This window comes from Triturus cristatus, chromosome 9 (assembly GCF_964204655.1).
Source record: "Triturus cristatus chromosome 9, aTriCri1.1, whole genome shotgun sequence".
NCBI classification, from domain to species: domain Eukaryota; kingdom Metazoa; phylum Chordata; class Amphibia; order Caudata; family Salamandridae; genus Triturus; species Triturus cristatus.
In genome coordinates this window covers 1033912496-1033931562 of record NC_140592.1, presented here as the reverse complement: position 1 = coordinate 1033931562, position 19067 = coordinate 1033912496, and the positions used below count along the sequence as shown (strand labels likewise).

General features: G+C 45.5%; 1 protein-coding gene across 32 annotated transcripts in view; it reads right to left on the bottom strand.

Moving 5' to 3' along the window:
- KTN1 (kinectin 1) overlaps positions 1 to 19067 on the bottom strand; it is a 484843-nt gene that overhangs the window by 345995 nt on the left and 119781 nt on the right. For 18 of the 32 annotated variants that reach the window (XM_085626791.1, XM_085626799.1, XM_085626812.1 and 15 more), the window contains exon 7: positions 9430 to 9567. In XM_085626791.1, coding sequence (XP_085482917.1) covers positions 9430 to 9567 — 138 coding nt within the window. Of the gene's footprint in view, positions 1 to 9429; positions 9571 to 19067 lie in introns of all 32 variants that reach the window. The other 14 variants (XM_085626790.1, XM_085626798.1, XM_085626810.1 and 11 more) reach the window with 1 other exon arrangement.

Here is a 19067-nt window from a genome sequence, read left to right as displayed (position 1 = left end):
ACCAAGCAAAACATGTTAAACAAACACGTGCACTGTAAGTCCGCTCCACCCTCCCCCCATATCTCCAACATAGAGTAAAAGATCTTACGCAGTTGAGGTCCCAGAGTTGTGTGTATCCTGGCCATACTATCTGATTTTGGCGTTTAATTGTAGTTCGGCAGTGCGTACTGGCTCTAGGAACAAGCCCGGTAATTCCCCCACCTCTGCTAAATCTTAGGATGTTTTTGAGGGCATCCCCTTGCCTGGAATACTGCAACCTCAAGCTCCATACAACTGTCCATCCCCTGTTTCCAGATCCTCAGATGCGGTGGCTCGTCCGCCTTCCATTGTCGTGCAATATCTCTTTTTGTCAATGTGGGGCCAAGGAATAATAGATGGTGCTTGTAGCAGTTTCCGCCTATGCCCTCTGTCCTGTGAAGGAGTAGGTTCAGGGCCAACGGACCATCCCATGCCAGCACCTCTGCAAAGCAGGACAAAACACGCCTCCAGAAGTGGGTCAGAACAGTACAGCCCCACACCATGTGTAAAAATGAACCTTATGCAGTCCCACATCGCAAACATGATGGAGAAACCTAAAAGGCCCATGTGCCACAGACTGCTTCTCGTAAAGTACACTCTGTGGAGACAGTTGAATTGAATCAACCTCAAACTGTAAGATATCGCCACACTGCTGAGGGACTCCAGAGCTTCCGCCAAATCATTGTCATTTATGTCGCCGAAGTCTGTTTGTCAAGCAGTGCGGAGGGCAGATAGCGTAGTGGATCTGGTAGTAGCTAGAGTCTGATAGATCAGGGAGGTTTTGTGACTGTCTAAGTCGCCCACCAGGAGATTACCTTCTAGCGGGTTGAAGTCTGGAAGGGCTATGAGGGCGCGAAGGAACGGGGAGATGGCATGATGTAGTTGCAAGCTTCAGTCATTTTATTCTTTCGATTTCCTGACCCAATTTAATTTGGCAAAAAAAAGGAAAAACGCTGCATCAGAGTTTTTTATAAAATTTGCAATGCCGCACTGCATCAGGGGTGCAGCACAGCATGGCTAAAAACCATTGACAAAGATGATAGGTCGAAAAGGAGCGACCGATTGGCTTTGCCAATGATGGTTTATAATTAGCCATGCTGCACAGCAGCCACGCGGATATATACAGCATGACTACCAAATCATTGCCAAAGTTGGCAATACCCACTTTTCACAGCAAGAACAAAAGGCAATGGCAGAGCCAATAGTCTCAAAAGCAAGAGCTATTCTCTTTGCCAATGCCTGTTAAGTCTCGGCACAACATCCTTGTGATTCTGAGCAAATCAGTTAATCTCCCCATAAGTGAAAAAAGAAAACACAAGGTGTTTGGCAAGAAACTCCTATAAAAAAGCAATTTCGCCCTTGTCCTGGTCTTAGCGAAAATACATTTGGAAGCAGATAACATCAGTTGTCACAATAAACAACCATTTAAAACGAGAAAATAGCTTCTTTAAAGTGTGGGTAGCATAGTAAAACATAGTTAAAAATGGAAAGAGGTTCAACAGGACAACAAGGAAGAAAGGTTCAAAAGGACGACAAGAAAGAAGAAAAATAAAAGTAATGCTTCAATCACAGCACAATCAGTGGAAGGACAGCAAGCAAGCCAAAGCAAGGTCCATGCTCCAACTAAAAGAAGATGAAGTGTAGCCAGCATTGATGGCCAATTAGAAAGCAGCAAATAAAAGTGAGAATGAAGCCTGAGAATTGTATGCAATGGGTTGGCCGCAAGCAACTTGTGGTATAAAATAGCTCTTGCAAAAGAGCACATGCGCTGTCACAGGAGAAAGTTAAAAAGGAGGGGTACCAGAGTGTGTTACAGTGAATGCCGCAGAAGGGTTGGAAGGGAAATTAAATAAGGCAGGTATCGCTGTTAACAAACCAGCTCTGCATACATTTTCATCAGAGAACAACATGGTGATGTTTGCAAGATAAGAAATCGGACGGGCGTCAGGTTGGAAGCAAAAAGCCACCAACATTTGTCAGCTTAATAGATTTGATAAGTAAGAAGTGCAATTATGAATCAGAAAAGCAAGCTGCTTCAAGAGTATAATCACATAACTATGCTAGTCTGCAGGTATCAAGGCCAGTGGCAACATTTAAGAATAGCTTGACTAAACTAAGTGCAATGATCTAGGCTAAAAGACAACGGGCCAGCCCTGATGGTGGCCAAGAGGGACGTTGCGACAAACTGGCTGAACTCGACTGCGCCCACCATGACACGATGGCGCAGGGAGGTGGACTGGTGTGCGGCGCAGGAAAAGCCCTGGTACGAAGCCAGGGGATGCCCAGAGAAATATCGCAAAATGTGGGGCAAATGGATTGGCGTGATAGAGAACGGATACTCCCCTGGAGCGGTTGTGGGCCTGTGGCAGGCGTTACTCTGTTCTCTTTCATGCTCTATGACTATCCAGGATGTACTCTATGCCATAATGATATTATGTTTCTGCTGTGTATTGATGTCTTAACTTGCTGCTGGTCTTGCGTTCTCTCCATGTATGCTTTTTCACAAAAATCAATCAAATTGGTTATCAAAAAAAAAAAAAAGAGAAAGGGCCAGATGCATCAAGCATTTTTTGCCGTTTACGAACGCTAAGAAGGAATATGCTACTTACCAGTATGCATCTGTTCTTGGCATGTAGAGCTGCAGAGTCACACACTGAGGATAAGATCGCCATCTGGTGTTGGGCTCGGATGATTGCAGGTTGTTATTGTCTTCGGAAGAAGCCTTTGGTCACGAGATAGGTGACTCCTCCCCTGGACAACAGTGCGCATGGGCATCCACTCCATCGTCAGATTGTTTTTCGCCATGATGGGAAAGATGGAGTGTATAGGAATGAAAAGAAAGGATGTCCATGGGCAATGTCTAAGTAAGACAAATGCTGGAACAGATACAGGTCCCGGGGAGGTGGGTGGGCGTGTGTGACTCTGCAGCTCTACATGCCAAGAACAGATGCATACTGGTAAGTAGCATATTCCGTTCGAGGCATATGAGCTGCAGATCACACACTGAGGATAGACTATATAGCAGTGTCTCCCCTTAGCGGTGGTCACCTGTATCCATTGCAGCAGTTTGAAATAAAGTTTTTAGGACAGCCTGGCCCACTGAGGCCTGTTGTTTGGCTTGCACATCAACACAGTAGTGTTTAGTGAAGGTATGCGTGGTAGACCACGTGGCTGCCTTGCAAATGTCTAAGGGAATGTTACCTAAGAAGGCCATAGAAGCCCCTATTTTACGCGTGGAGTGCGCCCTAGGGGGAACTGTAAGAGTACGTTTAGCCTTTTGGTAGCATATTTGGATGCACTTAACTATCCACCGGGCTATACCGGATTTGGAGATGGGATTGCCTTTATGTGGTGGTGCGAAAGCAACAAAGAGTTGTTTTGTCTTTCGAAAGGGTTTTGTCCTGTCGATGTAATAAAGCAAGGCTCTTTTAACATCTAAGGTATGTAGGGCCCTTTCAGCTACGGAGTCTGGGTTAGGGAAAAAGACCGGTAGCTCTACTGATTGGTTAAGGTGGAAAGGGGAAATCACTTTTGGAAGAAATTTAGGGTTTGTCAGAACTACTTTGTTACGGTGTAGTTGTAAGAAAGGTTCCTCTAGCGTAAGGGCTTGTATTTCACTAAATCTTCGTAGGGAAGTGATTGCGATAAGGAAAGCTACCTTCCATGTTAGGAACTGTAATTCACATTTGTGCATAGGTTCAAATGGGGGACCCATAAGTCTTGTTAGGACAACATTGAGATTCCACACTGGGGAAGGTGGTAATCTTGGGGGAAGAATTATTTTAAGACCTTCCATAAACGCTTTGATGGCTGGTACCTTAAAGAGGGACAGGTGTTGCCTATTTTGCAAGTAGGCTGCCAAGGCTGCTAGGTGTAAACGTATAGAGGAATACGCTAGATTGCATCTTTGCAAGTGTAGTAGATAGCAAATGATGTTTTGGATGGAAGCATCCAATGGATGTATGTCATTATTAGCGCAGTAGATGGCAAATCGTTTCCATTTTGCGGCATAACATGCTCTAGTAGTAGGTCGTCTGGCTTCCTTTATGATATTCATACAGTCTGGAGGGAGGTTGAGGTACCCGAACTCTAAGACTTCAGGAGCCAGATTGCTAGGTTCAGTGTTTGAGGATCTGGGTGTCTGATTTCTCCATGGTTCTGGGTTAATAGATCCGGGGAGAGGTGTAGCTTTTGATGTGGAACTAAAGATAGTTCCAGAAGTGTGGTGAACCACGGTTGACGTGCCCAAGTGCGAGCTACTAGAATTAGTGTTAGCGACTGTTGTTTCAGTTTGCGTACCACAAATGGAACGAGTGGGAGAGGCGGAAAAGCGTATGCAAATCTGCCTGACCAGTTCATCCATAGGGCATTGCCCTTCGACTGTGGGTGTGGAAACCTGGCGGCGAAGGTTGGGCATTTTGTGTTTTCGGGAGTGGCGAACAGGTCTATGTCTGGTTGTCCCCATTTTTGGAAGAATGGGAGTAGAACCTTGGGGTGTAATTCCCATTCGTGGATCTGCTGTGTGTGGCGACTTAGGAGGTCGGCCACCTGGTTGTGGATTCCTGGGAGATGTTCTGCTAACAGGTAGATGTTTTGGGGAATTGCCCGTCTCCAGATTTGCTGTGCCAGCTGGGACAGTTGGAGAGAATGTGTCCCCCCTTGCTTCTGTATAGAATACATTGTCGCCATGTTGTCTGTGCGTATGAGGACAGTTTTGTTCTTTAGGTGTACCTGAAAGGATTTTAGTGCCAGGAACACCGCTAAGAGTTCTAGGTGATTGATGTGGAGCAGTTTTTGTTGACTGGTCCATGTGCCCTGAGTGGTATGGTGAAGGAGGTGGGCTCCCCACTCCGTGAGAGATGCGTCGGTAGTCAGCACAACTTGTGGAAGAGGCTCTAAGAACGGCCGCCCTTTGGACAGGTTGATGGTGTTCCACCATTTCAGTGAGCGAAGTGAGCGACTGTCCACCAACACCAGATCGGTAAGTTGTCTGTGAGCTTGGTTCCACTGTTGTGCTAGACATTCCTGTAAGGGACGCATTTGAAGTCGTGCGTGTGGGACTATGGAGATGCATGACGCCATCATGCCTAGGAGCTGCATGAACACTCTTGCTGGAAGAGATTGATGAGTTTGAAATTGAGAGATGAGATTTTGTATATTGGTTATCCTGGCAGTGCTGGGATAAGCTATGGCTTTGGATGTATCTATGGTTGCTCCTAGATACTGGTGTACGTGGGAGGGCTGCAGATGGGATTTGGGGTAGTTGATAGTGAATCCCAAGTTGTGGAGGGTTTGAATAGTGCGATGAGTGTGGAGAACACATTTTTTGTGAGTATTGGCTTTTATGAGCCAATCGTCTAGATAGGGGAAGACATGGATCTGTTGTCTTCTGAGGTGCGCTGCCACGACTGCTAAGCACTTGGTGAACACTCTGGGTGCTGTTGTTACTCCGAATGGGAGAACTGTAAATTGATAGTGTTGCCCGTCTACCACAAATCGTAGATATTTTCTGTGAGCGGGATGCATAGGGATGTGAAAGTACGCGTCCTTGAGGTCCAATGTGGCGAGGAAGTCTCCCTGTTGTAATAGTGGGAGGACTTGTTGGAGGGTGGTCATATGAAAATGATCTGATTGTATATACTGGTTTAGTAGTCTGAGATCCAGTATGGGCCTTAACGTTTTGTCCTTTTTGGGAATGAGGAAGTATAGGGAATATACTCCTGTTCCCCGATGTTGAAGAGGGACGGGTTCTATTGCATGTTTTTGTAACAGGGATTGAACTTCTTGTTTGAGGAGAGAGAGATGATGTGAGGACATTGGACGGTGTTTGGGCGGTATGTTCGGGGGGGATTGTATTAGTTCGAGGCAGTAGCCAGACTGGATAATTTGTCTTACCCACCTGTCTGTGGTGATGGAAGTCCAGACAGGTAGGAATTGTTGGAGCCGCCCCCCGACCGGAGTGGAATGGTCTGGGGGGAGTGGTGGCAAGTCACCATTTAGTGGCTGGGGAGGTGCGGGTGTTGTTGTTGTTGCCCCGCCCTCGACCTTTGTTGTTGTTTCCCCTGTAACCCCCTCGAAAATATCCTCTGTTAGGGGATGTTTGTCCAGAATTTTTAAAGGTGGACGTGGTTTCAGTTCCCAGATTTTTGGAGGCTCCTCTATAAAAGGAGCGACGAATGGAACCCCGGGTTTGAGGAGACTGCAGTGCTCCCATAGATTTGGCAGTCTCATTATCTTTCTTCATTTTTTCTAATGCAGTGTCCACTGCAGGGCCAAATAGCTGCTCTTGGTTGAAAGGTTGAGCTAGAATCGTGGTTTGAACCTCCGGTTTAAAACCGGAAATACGGAGCCAGGCATGTCGTCTGAGTAAGACGCTGGTATTGACCGCCCTAGAAGCAGTGTCTGCTGCATCTAAGGCGCATTTAATGGAAGCATTAGATATTAATTTGCCTTCTTGAATGAGGTCAGTAGCCTGGGATTTAAAGGGCTCAGGCAGATGTTGCATAAGGTCCTCAAGTTGGTCATAATGCGCTCTATCATACCGGGCTAACAGGGCTTGGGTATTGGCAATACGCCAGTGGTTTGCCACCTGTGCGGCGACTCGTTTGCCTGAGGCCTCTAGAAGCTTAGACTCCATGTCCGGGGGAGGCGTTTCTCCAGTTGTCTGTGAGTTAACACGCTTCCTGGCATTTGACACGACCAAGGAGTCTAAAGGGAGCTGAGCTTTAATGTATGCAGGGTCCTGCGGGGCTGGTCTGTATTTTTTTTCGATGCGGGAGTTGTGAACCCTAGCTCTAACAGGGTCTTTAAAGACTTCAGTGGCATGCTTTATAACCCCTTTAATCATGGGCAGTATGTGAACAGTTTTTTGTGACTGCTCAAAAGTATCGAGGAGAAAGTCCTCTTCAAGGGCGTCCGTGTGCATTGTGACGCCATGGAATGTTGCTGCCCTATTTATGAGTTGGCCAAACCCCAAATGGTCATCAGGAGGGGAGGGCTTGGAAGGGTAGGTAGTGGGGTCAGGCATGTCAGGTATTGGATAAGACCAGTCATCTACTGGTGCCGTGTCTGGGAACGTAAAAGGGTCGTTTGGATCACGAGGATCATTAAATAAATCAGGGTCCGCCCCTCCCCCTAAATCATCATTATCATCCTGTGGAGGAGGTGAATGAGAAGGAGATGGTAAAGGTAAAGGAGGAGGAGGAGGGGGGGATGGGTCAGGAGGTAACACAGGAGAGGAAGGACGAAGCGGTGAAGTAGCACAGTCCTTCTTCCGTATGGGAGCTGGAGGTGGTGTGATGTCCAGCTTCCGTTTTTTGTATGGGACTGCAGTCACATGTCCGGTTATGGGATTAATGTAGATCCGCTTTTGAGTAGGATCTGGGCGAAAAAGTTCATCCGGCTCCGAAAGTGGTGGTGGCGATGGCCGTCGGGTCTTTATGAACTTTTTTCGGTGCGGACGGAGTTTTCGGTGCGGACGGAATCTTCGGTGCGGACGGAATCTTCGGTGCGGACGGAATCTTCGGTGCCGATGGAATCTTCGGTGCCGATGGAATCTTCGGTGCCGATGGAATCTTCGGTGCCGATGGAATCTTCGGTGCCGATGGAATCTTCGGTGCCGATGGAATCTTCGGTGCCGATGGAATCTTCGGTGCCGATGGAATCTTCGGTGCCGATGGAATCTTCGGTGCCGATGGAATCTTCGGTGCCGATGGAATCTTCGGTGCCGATGGAATCTTCGGTGCCGAGGGACCTTTAGGCATCGGTGTCGAAGAACGTTTCGGTGCCGGTGGAGACTTCGGTGCCGAGGAACGTTTTGGTGCCGAAGGAGATTTCGGTCTTGAAGCCTGTTTCGGTGCAGACAGTGGAGTTTTCGGTGCCGAAGGTATTATAGGTACAATAACATGAGGTTTGCTCGAGCCCGAGCCACCTACAGGCTTAGATGTCTTCGGAGCCGGGCCCGAGGGCGGGGCTTCTGAAGAGGATTTTCGGTCGCGACTGGGCCCAGCTGGCGGAGTCTTGACCAATGTCTTTTTGGATGGGGTAGGGGCAGGGGGGGTGGTACTCACACGCTGCCCTGGAGTGATGAGGTCATCGGAATCGTCGGCCTCGGACACGATCTTGAGATCTTTGGTGTCATCTTCAGGAACATCCTGAGCAAAGATGTCCTCCGGGTCTGGAGCTGGTTTGGCCATAATATGGCGTCGAGCTCTTCGGTCCCGGAGGGTCTTCTTGGAACGGAAAGCGGCACAAGCTGGACAGTTCGATTAGTTGTGTTCCGGCGACAGGCAGAGGTTGCAAACCTCATGGTGGTCACTGTGGGGGAACTTCGCTCCACACTGGGGGCATTTTTTAAAAGGTGTCCTGTCCATCAGCCGCTTCCGGAACCGGTCCGAGTTGATTTCGACGTCGATGGAATGAAGATTGAAGAGTTATTTTGATTGCTGGAAGTTTTCTGCTGGAGCGGAAAAAGTTCATCCGAACCCAATGGCGGAAAAAAACAATCTGACGATGGAGTGGATGCCCATGCGCACTGTTGTCCAGGGGAGGAGTCACCTATCTCGTGACCAAAGGCTTCTTCCGAAGACAACAACAACCTGCAATCATCCGAGCCCAACAACTGATGGCGATTATCCTCAGTGTGTGATCTGCAGCTCATATGCCTCGAACATGCTCTTTCGATGCGGCACACTATTTTGCGATTAGGCAACCTGTTACCGAATCGCAAAATGGGTTTAGATTTGTTATTAGGAAGGGGCGTGTTTAGGGCGTCTCTTCCTGATGCCTAATCGCATCGGTATGCATGAATGTTTTGCGAACGAAATGCGGTCGAAAAACATTTGCATTTTACCACCTACCTCAAGTAGGCGGTAACCACTTCACAAATGGGAATCATGGGACCCCTTCCTCTTTGTGAGTGTCTGTAAATTCATTTTCTAAGAGCAGGCAGTGGTCAAACGGACCACTGCCTGCTCTTAGAAAATGAAAGGAAAAGTTTTAATTTTCTCTTTTGTAAAACATCCAGTTTTCGTTTAAGGAAAACGGTCTCTACAAAAAAAAAAAGATTGCTTTATTTAAAAGCAATCACGGACATGGTGGTCTGCTGTCCCCAGCAGGCCACCATCCACGTGATTTGTGCGATTCCTAGGGGGTCGCAAATTGCGACCTACCTCATTAATATTCATGAGGTAGGTCATTGGCGATCCCCTAGGAATCGCATAAAGTGTTAAACACACTTTCATACATTCCATTTTGCGATTTTTTATTTTCAAATTGCAGGGATTCGCAATTAGAAAATCGCAAAATGGTTTGCTGATACATCTGGCCCAAAAATACATATTTGCCCGAAAAGCAGTGCGCATGTTTCAGTACCACATTTCCACATTGTGCATCAAACACTAGCAGATATACCTTCAGCTGCAGCTGCTGGGTGTCTTGGCAGCTGACATGCATCCTACTCTGCAGGGCACTGTGCTCTTTTTCCAGAGTGCTGAAACGTTCTCGGATTTTATGCTCAACCATGCTGCTCTTCTGTTTTTCCTCCAACAGCTCCTTAAAGAAAAGGTACAAAAAACAAACATCCCTCTGGCATCATATTATCAAAGGACAAGATCGGCAACTGGGTGACATTTATGACCACCAAACACAATACTCTGCATATACAACATATAAAGCGTAGGTGCATATATTTGGGGTAGCAGTTGAGCACTTTCTTAGAAAATATGCATGAGAGGGGTGCGCCCAAAATTGCAGGGAGCGGGGACGGTGTTAAACTCAAAGTCTATGAGGCAATGTGTCCCAGAGACCAGATTCAAAACAGCAATTCAAAAACACAGTCAATAAGAAAGGACTGACTTAAAAAGGGAGTTTGGCATCAGAAGTTTATGAAAAACCAGGACGTTCAAAACTAAATTTAATGAAATATAGATGCGGCAATTGTCTCAATAAAATGCACAAAAGTCACTGGCCACAACGGCTCTAAAATAAAGAATAATACAATAATTAACAAAATCAGGAAAATAGACTTCAGTCCGGATTCATATCTTGGCAGTAAGGATACTCCCTCGCAACAGCCAAGATAATGCACCTTCCGCCAGATTTATATGAGGTTGGACCACTGGTGTAACCATGACGAGACTACTCTGTCTCTGCTATGGTTACACCCCTCCAACAGCCCGACAGTGTAAGGGTCGTTGGACGCTGACCTCTATGTCCGCCAACCTCATTTGAATGGGCGGACATGCAGGTCAGTTTTCACTGCCCGTCTCTGTAAAAGAGTCTTTCAGACACAATAAGTGAAGTTTATTAATATCCTTTAATGGAGCTTGTGACTCAGCTTCCACATTTATCTCAGTGCATCAATTGAATGCCTCTTGTGCATTCCTCTAGTCTTAACATTCCTTTTAGAACTAATGACATCATAATGTCATTTACACATTACTACAGTCTCCAGCAGGAAAACCCATGCGGTAAGGGGCAATGAAAACTGCTCAATGCTCCCCTGATCATGTGAGAGACCTCCCATGGCGAGGGACGGCCTTTCTTTTCTTTTTTTCCCCTCAAAACGAAAATCAAGAGATTTCTTTTTGAAAAAAAAATATATTACGTTTAACAGACAGCTCTGTCATGCTGACGGAGCCGTACATCAAACTTAAATAAGCTTTGACAGGAATCACTGTGACAGCAGTTCCTGACAATGCTTCCGCAATAATCACCAGCTTGACTGTAATTTCTAACTGACTGACGTGAATTCCTCCACCAGGCCAACGGAGATTACTCAGTCTGCCAATTAAGAATTCAGTCCCAAATTGCAGAAAATTTGACAGAGAATCAGGCAGCATCCCTAGAGGCTTTGAAAATAGTCATAAGATCTCTAGCTCACCACCAAATTCAGAGGTTTATATAGCCATTTTCAGCATAAGAAATCTTTGAAATTGCAAAGATAACATGATGAATTCAAGATTCTGCTTTCTGGTACATCACATAACTACACCATTTTAGCACTAACCCACTACCTCAAGTCAAAACTGTCAGGTTCGTAAGGGGTTACGCGATCTGCCCTCCGTGCACAGAAACGCACGGGAGGGCAAGAAAACTACATTTCCCGGCATGCCGCACGGTTCGCGTCACATGTGACGCGGACGTTGTAGCCGGAAAGAATAAAGATGGCAGCCGCCTGAAGACGCTGCCAATTATTCTTCCGGTGTAGCGGTCTTCCTACTCCTTTGGATATTCCTGGAATCACCAAGGATTTAGGGTATTCCTTAGGTCTTCGTCGTCCCTTCGTTCTGGATCAACGCGGTGACAAGCTCCCAGTGTTTTCCTCCGTGCATTCCCCTGTTGGTTGAGAAGCGCAGGACTTGCGGTCTCGTGCAGGGGAACCTTAGTGAGCGTTCTCGCTCAGATCAGCCTTTCAACACCTACAGCAATACCTCGGCCGTGAGTACACCACCCTCTTCGCCAGACTCCCCTGTTGGAGGCAACACATGGGTCTGTTTCTTGCAGGGGAGTGTAGGTGCCTTTAATGGCACTTGGGTTGCTTTTTCCCTTGTTGGAGAGACCACACAGCTTCCTCGGTCTCATGCAAGGGAAGAAAACGCACCCGCGAAACACTTCCGCTAGCACCACACCAACGTGGAAGTAAGTGACGCCTTTGTATATTATATATATATATATATATATATATTACCTACTGGCAGTCGCCAGTAGGTAGTTATAGTTAGGACCACGTTTCCATAGGAAATCCGCAACATTCTATTTTGAATAACTTTGGCGCTGGTTGACGAATCCTCGCAAATTTTTCAAAATAGGTGGGGCGCTACGCTCCGCTCCTACCCTGAAAGTCTCGGGGGGATTCGTCAAGCGGGGGCTGAGATAAAAGGGGGGTCCCAAAACGCGTTTTTCCCATGCATTTTTCCATAGGACCTTTAGACACAGCTACAGCCCGAACGGCTGAACAGAATTACTTGAAATTTGGCAGAGAGGTAGTCCTCAGGTCAAGGAAGTGCCTTTTGTAGGTTTGGTGTAAATCTGTTCAGTAGATTCTGAGAAAATAGCCTTTAAATCAATATATATATCTGTGGCAGCTTACGGTGCGCTTACCGTACGCGTACGGTGACGTGCGCGAGCGCGATTCTGATTGGCCCTTAGATCTTAGTAAACATTCGAATCGGTCGAAACCAGGAAGCGGCGGCCGCCATTTTCTCTCTCGCACTCTGACAGGGGGTTGAAAAACAAAGGGCAAAAACATGTAAAGGGGCTGTTTATACAGCTCCCAAGCACCTAGCCATGTCGAGGGAGTCCCCAACGATCCCCCAAGTGAAAAAAGGCAATTTTAAATTTTTAGAAAATTTCGCCGATTACGCTTACCGTTCGCGTACGGTAATAATTAACAAAAAAAAAACCAATAACCACATTCTCCCCACCCCGTGTGAAAAAGGTGCCCGTAGGGCACCTTTTGTGCATGGCTTATTAAACCTAAACCAAACATATATTTTACCTGTCACAACGATGCTCATCATATGTCCTCCATGTGCGCACGGTGCGCGAAGCGCATCATGCGTTCATGGCCCATCTAGCGTAACGTGGACACGCGGTGCGCTTCGCGCACCGCGTGCTCACTGTGCACGGAACGAACTGCGTTAAGTGGGCGCGCACGCCACAAATGGCATAAAGTAACTTAGCATTTAAAAAACCTTGCAAATTCACTGAAAAAACCATAGGTTTCACACATGTTATAGTTAGCTGGACATTTTACTGATAAAAAACCAATGAAATTCCCCCGTTATAGTTACTGTAGGCAACTATAACTCACGCGACTGTAATCCTCTGCTGATGACATATGTGTCTTTATGAAAAAAAAATATTTGTAATATATGTATAGCTAAAATTTAATGGAAGAAGACATGGGCAAATAAGTGTCTAAATACAGTATTAGCATCAGCAGAGGATTGCGGTCGCGTGAGTTATAGTTGCCTACAGTAACTATAACGGGGGAATTTCATTGGTTTTTTATCAGTAAAATGTCCAGCTAACTATAACATGTGTGAAACCTATGGTTTTTTAAAGGGAATTTGCAAGGTTTTTTAAATGCTAATTCCTAACTATAACGTGTGTGAAACCTATGGTTTTTTCAGTGAATATATATATATATATATATATATATATATATTCACTGAAAAAACCATAGGTTTCACACACGTTATAGTTAGGAATTAGCATTTAAAAAACCTTGCAAATTCCCTTTAAAAAACCATAGGTTTCACACATGTTATAGTTAGCTGGACATTTCACCAACATATTTAATTTTCAGAAAAACACACATTCACTGGATGATGTCATCAGTGATATCATTTGAGATGTCATCAGTGATGTCATGAGTGATGTCACTGACCATGTCCTGAGTGATGTAATATGTGACGTCATCAGCAGTGCATTGCGGGCGCGCGAGTTATAGTTAGCTGAACTAACTATAACGGGGGAATTTCAATGGTTTTGTACAAGTGAAAAGTCCAGCTAACTATAACACCCCTGAAACCTATGTTTTTTTCAGTGAATTTCTGGGGTTTTTTTAAATGCTAATTCCTAACTATAACGTGCCTGAAACCTATGGTTTTTTCTGTGAATATATAATTATATTTATATTTATTATCTACTGGCAGTCGCCAGTAGATAGTTATAGCTAGGACCGAGTTCCCATAGGAAATCTGAAAATTCTATTTTGAATAACTTTGGCGCCGGTTGACTTATCTTCATGAAATTTTCAAAACTAATGGGGCGCTCCGCTCAGCTCCTACCCTGAAAGTCTCGGGGTGATTCGTCAAGCGGGGGCTGAGGAAAAAAGGGGGGGTCCCAAAACGCGTTTTCCCCATGCATTTTCCCATAGGACCTTTAGTCGATGGTACAGCCCGAACGGCTGAACAGAATTACTTGAAATTTGGCAAAGAGGTAGTACTCAGGTCAGGCATGTGCCTTTTGCATATATGGTGTCAATCTGTTCAGTAGTTCCTGAGAGAATTGCAGTTAAAAGTACATAAATATCTATATGCGCGCACCAAATGTCCGCGAGCGTAATTCTGATTGGTGGTTAGATGTCAGTTAACATTCCAATCGATCGAAATCAGGCAGTGTCGGATGCCATTTTGTGTGTGACAGTAAAAACGAAAGGTGAAGAACGTGAAAAGGGGGCAGGGTAGAGAGTTCCTGACCCCCTAGCCTTTGTCAGGGGGTCCCTGAAGGACCCCGAAGGGTGACTTTTTTTTTTCTTTCAAAAAATCGCAGGTGCGCCGCCATTTTGAGTTTTAGAGGCAGAAGAGAGCTAAAAACACAAGTGGAGAACGTGAAAAGGGGGCAGGGTAGAGAGTCCCTGACCCCCTAGACCTTCTCAGGGGGTCCCTAAAGGACCTCGTAAATCAAAAAAAAACATTTCGTTTAATAAAAAAAAATTGCCTGTGCGCGCACCGTGAAAGACCCTTAAAAAAAAACCATTTTAAACTGTTTATAAGTTTATAGAAGATATTAACTATGCTGTTCAACTTTATCCAAATTCAAAAAAAAAAAAAAGAGCTGAGCCATTCCATATTACAGGATACAGTCAATCTATAACTATATACAAAGGTAGTTTATTGTAAAATAAATATATAAGAGGCAAGATGGCCGCTGCTAGCTCGTAGAGAGTAGTCGCACTCTCCCCCCTCTCTGAAGTAAACCGAAGAAATGCTGCTGATTTTATGAGCACGATGGATATGGAGGTTTTGGTGGTTTTTCGTAGAAGCGGATTGCAGAATGCCTACGAAACTACTTGAAGAGGACTACGTTTTTGAAATTTCAGATATATGGCTCAGAGAGAAGATATATAAAATCTCTACAGGCAGTAATTTTAACCGCTCTGACGGTTAGGAAACGCTGGGACGGCCTGATGCAAACCATGGCACCGAAAATACAGAAAGTCTCGAAGGAACATAAGGGACAGGCTGAAAGGGGAAAAGCTGCGCCCAGGGATCTGGATGTGCCAAATTTAAGAGCAAAAGCTTCAACTAAGGCTCAGACTAGGAGAGCTCTGGAGAGAGCATCAGAGAAGGTTATAGAAGAAAGACAGAATAATGAAAACCCCGAGGTAAGAGAGAGGAAGGATAGAGACAAAGATAAGAATAAAGAAATGGGGCTGCCTGTAAGAAAGACGAATCAAGCACGACAAGGAGACGACTGTTCAGGGAAGGAGGCATCTCTGCGCCAACCTACGTTGTTGGAATCCTTCACTTCCTCCTCAGCTGCTACACCAATACTGATGCCGGGATTACAGAAGCCTCTCTCAGCTGCTCCGGTTATGGGCGTATGTACGCAGGCAGTGATGCCGATTGAGAGCACGGAGCGCCTGGAGGTACGGAGTGCGCAGGGCAGCATGCAGATTACCGCGGTACACATCCTGGACGCGGAGCCAAACTATTCAAAAGAACGGGGGCCTCTCACGGCTCTGAGAGCTGTACATCAGGTAGCGGACTTAGAGCTACTGGAGCCTCAGGAGCACCGGGACGGGCAGCAGCCACCGACAAGCTGTAAGGTAGGAGCAACAACTGGAGAACATGAGGGAGGGCATGTACATGTCCATGTCCATGCTCTGGACAATGCACATGCTATGAGAAATGACACCATGGATAACAGCAATAAGATAACTGCAGACTTGGTGAACGATGGGCTCAGATCCTTGAAATTTCAACTGAAGGGAAAAGGCGGTACATTAACAGAGCTGGCTATAGTAAGAGACTCTCAAGCTCTGGGAAATCTGGAACTAAACTGCAATATTGCAGTACCTACTTCAAAGAGAGGTACTGCGGTGGAAATAGACACTAACATCCTTAATCCTGGTTCCCCGGGCGATGATGTTTTTTTCTCAGTTAATGATGAGGAGGATGACGAGGGGGAAGATGATGAAGATAAATCAGTTTCGGACCTTGCGTCCGATATAGGTCTGCAATCACTATCCTCAGAAAGTTATACACAAGACTCGGAGCCCGGATCTGATACTTCAGAATTAGATGATAACACAGTAAATAGGCTTGGCCCGCAAAGAAGGTTAAAAAGTGTGAAGAAAAGAGCACGTAATAGGGTAAAACAACCGCAAAGCCTCCTACAAGCAGAGGTTGCAAAGAAATTGGACTGGGACTATTCTGCTACCTCACAGACGTATCACGAGGGGGGAAGGAAATAATACTCAATGCCCACTACAGCCATATTTGCTTGAACAACAAGAGCAAGCTCAAGCTCAAGCTCCAGCTCAGCCACAGAATCCCAGTCTTGAACTTTTATTTTCAACATTGAAGTAGATGCAGGGCGAGCCGAGGATTGAAAGCCGAAGGGCCAGGCAGGCTAATAAAAATATACAGGGATCACGGCGAAAAGTGAATAAACTCTATGCAGACATGGTAGGCAGGGTTGCGGAGGTAGAAGAAAGAACCGGAAAATTGGAAGAAGAGGTCGCTAAATGGAGACACTAGGCTTGAGCAGGAAAAAATTACAACGGATGTTTTATGGAAACTTGAAGCGTTTGAAAACAGGCAAAGGCGGAACAACATCAGACTGCTGGGTGTGGGGGAAGGGAAAGAAGGACAAGATATTCGATCATTTGTCATTGATTTGTTCAGAGAGGGACTCCCTGAGATAACTAATTGGGATTGGGAAAAAGAAACCCAGCGTGTGCATCGGTTCCCCTTATATCAGAAGAAGGGAAAAACGACAGCCAAACCTAGGGCGATTCTGCTATATGTGGGGAATTTTTTTATTAAGGGAGGAGATTATGAGTAAAGCAAAACCTATGGCTAAGCGCTCTTATAGAGATATAACTTTCTTTGTCCAGCCTGATTTTTGCCACGCCACCGTTGAAAGGAGATGGCGGATGAGACAGCTTCTTGCTCCGTTTCATACTCTAGGGTGTGAAGCTTATTTGTTGTTTCCATCTCGTTTGAAAATAGGGCTTAGTGGCCAATTTAAGGTATTTCATTCTGAAATACAAGCCCAGGAATATCTTAATGAAATAAAACTTTCTAAGGGACAAGAAGGTCAGGTAGCTAGCAAGAGTAAGTAAGAAGAAATCAAATATAAATAAAGAGTATAGCAGGATGAGATCAAGATGAGATCAATATCTCATATGGTAATAAAAACCGATTGATAAGGTTAGACTAAACCAGCAGCAAATATTTTGGTATCTTATGGAAATATGAAACGGGGGAGGAAAAGGAGAGTGTGGGGGGGGGGGGGCTGCAAACTGCGAACCGGCGGACACGCATAGGTCAGGATTGACCTATTTGCCAGTAAGGGGGGGGGGGGGGAGAGGGTTCTCAGGGTGGGTTCCTTGGGGTGGGGTTGGGGGGTATGGGTACAGGGCAAGGCACACAGAGAATGTATGAGCACAATAGTTAGGGAAGAAGGAATGCTAGAGATAGATGGCGTGAAAACATGTATGGAAAAAAAAAAGGCAGACAAATATCAAAGCCGAGGAAGGACCAAAGGAAAATAGTAGGATTTACTGGTTGAGACAAATAGTAGAAATAAGTTAATGGGTACTCGATTTGCTACGTGGAATGTATGTGGTCTAAATGATTATCGGAAAAGGCGGGCAATTGCACAGGTATTAAAAAGGATGAATGTGGATTTTGTCCTACAACAAGAAACACATATAATGGGGACACAAGGGTATCCCATGGGACAGTTAGGCTTCCAGGTACTAGCATACTCTAAACAAGGGGCAAAAAATAGAGGTGTGGCTATTCTTTCCAGAAAAAAAGGACATAATTATAAGGAAAAAGCTAGAAGATCAGTGGGGTAGGTGGGCATTGGTTGAGTGTTTACTCAGTGGAAAATGGATCACGCTGGGGGCGATTTATGGATCAACTGATGATGACCCAGAGATATTTGAATACCTGGATCTGGAATTAGCCACATGGGCACCATGTGTTATCTTAGCCGGGGATTTCAACATTAATGGGTCAAATGGACTGGGGCCTGGGCTATATAGGGGTAGAAAAAAAAGAGTACGTCAGGCGTTATCTAGCCTTGTTCAAAATAATGCTCTAACAGATGTATGGGGGAGCTTAAGACCGGATGATATGCGCATAAGACTTGCGCAAAGCTGGATTATTATTTTGTAACCAATTCGTTGATTCCTAGTTTAGAAATTGAGAGATCCCCTAGGGTATTTTCTGATCATAACCCGCTGATTTTAAATTGGGTTACAACAGCTGCTACTCGGAAGGAGAGGGTATGGAAGTTTGAAAGAGGGTTATTAAGTGATGAACAGTATATACAGCATATGAAACAATGGATAAAGTCCTTTTTTGAGATTAATAGGGGGACGGCTGCGACAGGTATGGTTTGGGATGCCTTTAAGGCTGGAGCCCGGGGAGAGACCCTCAGTTACAGTACCTATAAAAGAAAACAAGAGCGCCTGAGAAATTTAGAAGTAACCAGAGTACTCTTGGATGCTGAGAAGGAGCTAGAGCAATGTATTCTGCTGGGGGTTGCGCCTGAGCAAGCCCTCATTAAGGTTGCCAGGGCAAACTGCAAGCAGAAGAGAGTGAGGCAGGTAGGGCTGCTAAGTTATACTTGGCAAATAAAGAGAGATGTCATGAGTTCAGTGAGAGAGTGGGACGTACACTTGCCATTCATACTAGGCAGAAGGTGGCTACAGGGGAAGTTGGGGAAATCAGGGATAATATGGGTACGCTACATATAGACACAGAGGAGATTCGCGAAGTATTTAGGCAGTTTTATGCGAACCTATATGATGAGCAATGTGGTAAAGAGGAGCAGGCAATTGATATATATCTACGGGAGATACCAGCAACAACATTAAGTGAGGATGATGCTGAGATGCTGGAGATACCCATAGACAAAGTAGAAATTACAATCGCTATTCAGAATTTACCCTCTGGCAAAGCAGCCGGTCCGGATTAAATACCGATCGAATTCTATAAGGTATTTTGGAATGAGATATCTAGAGATCTTCTGGTTACATTACAGCAGGCGCAGGCAGGAATTTCTATACCGGCGTCATG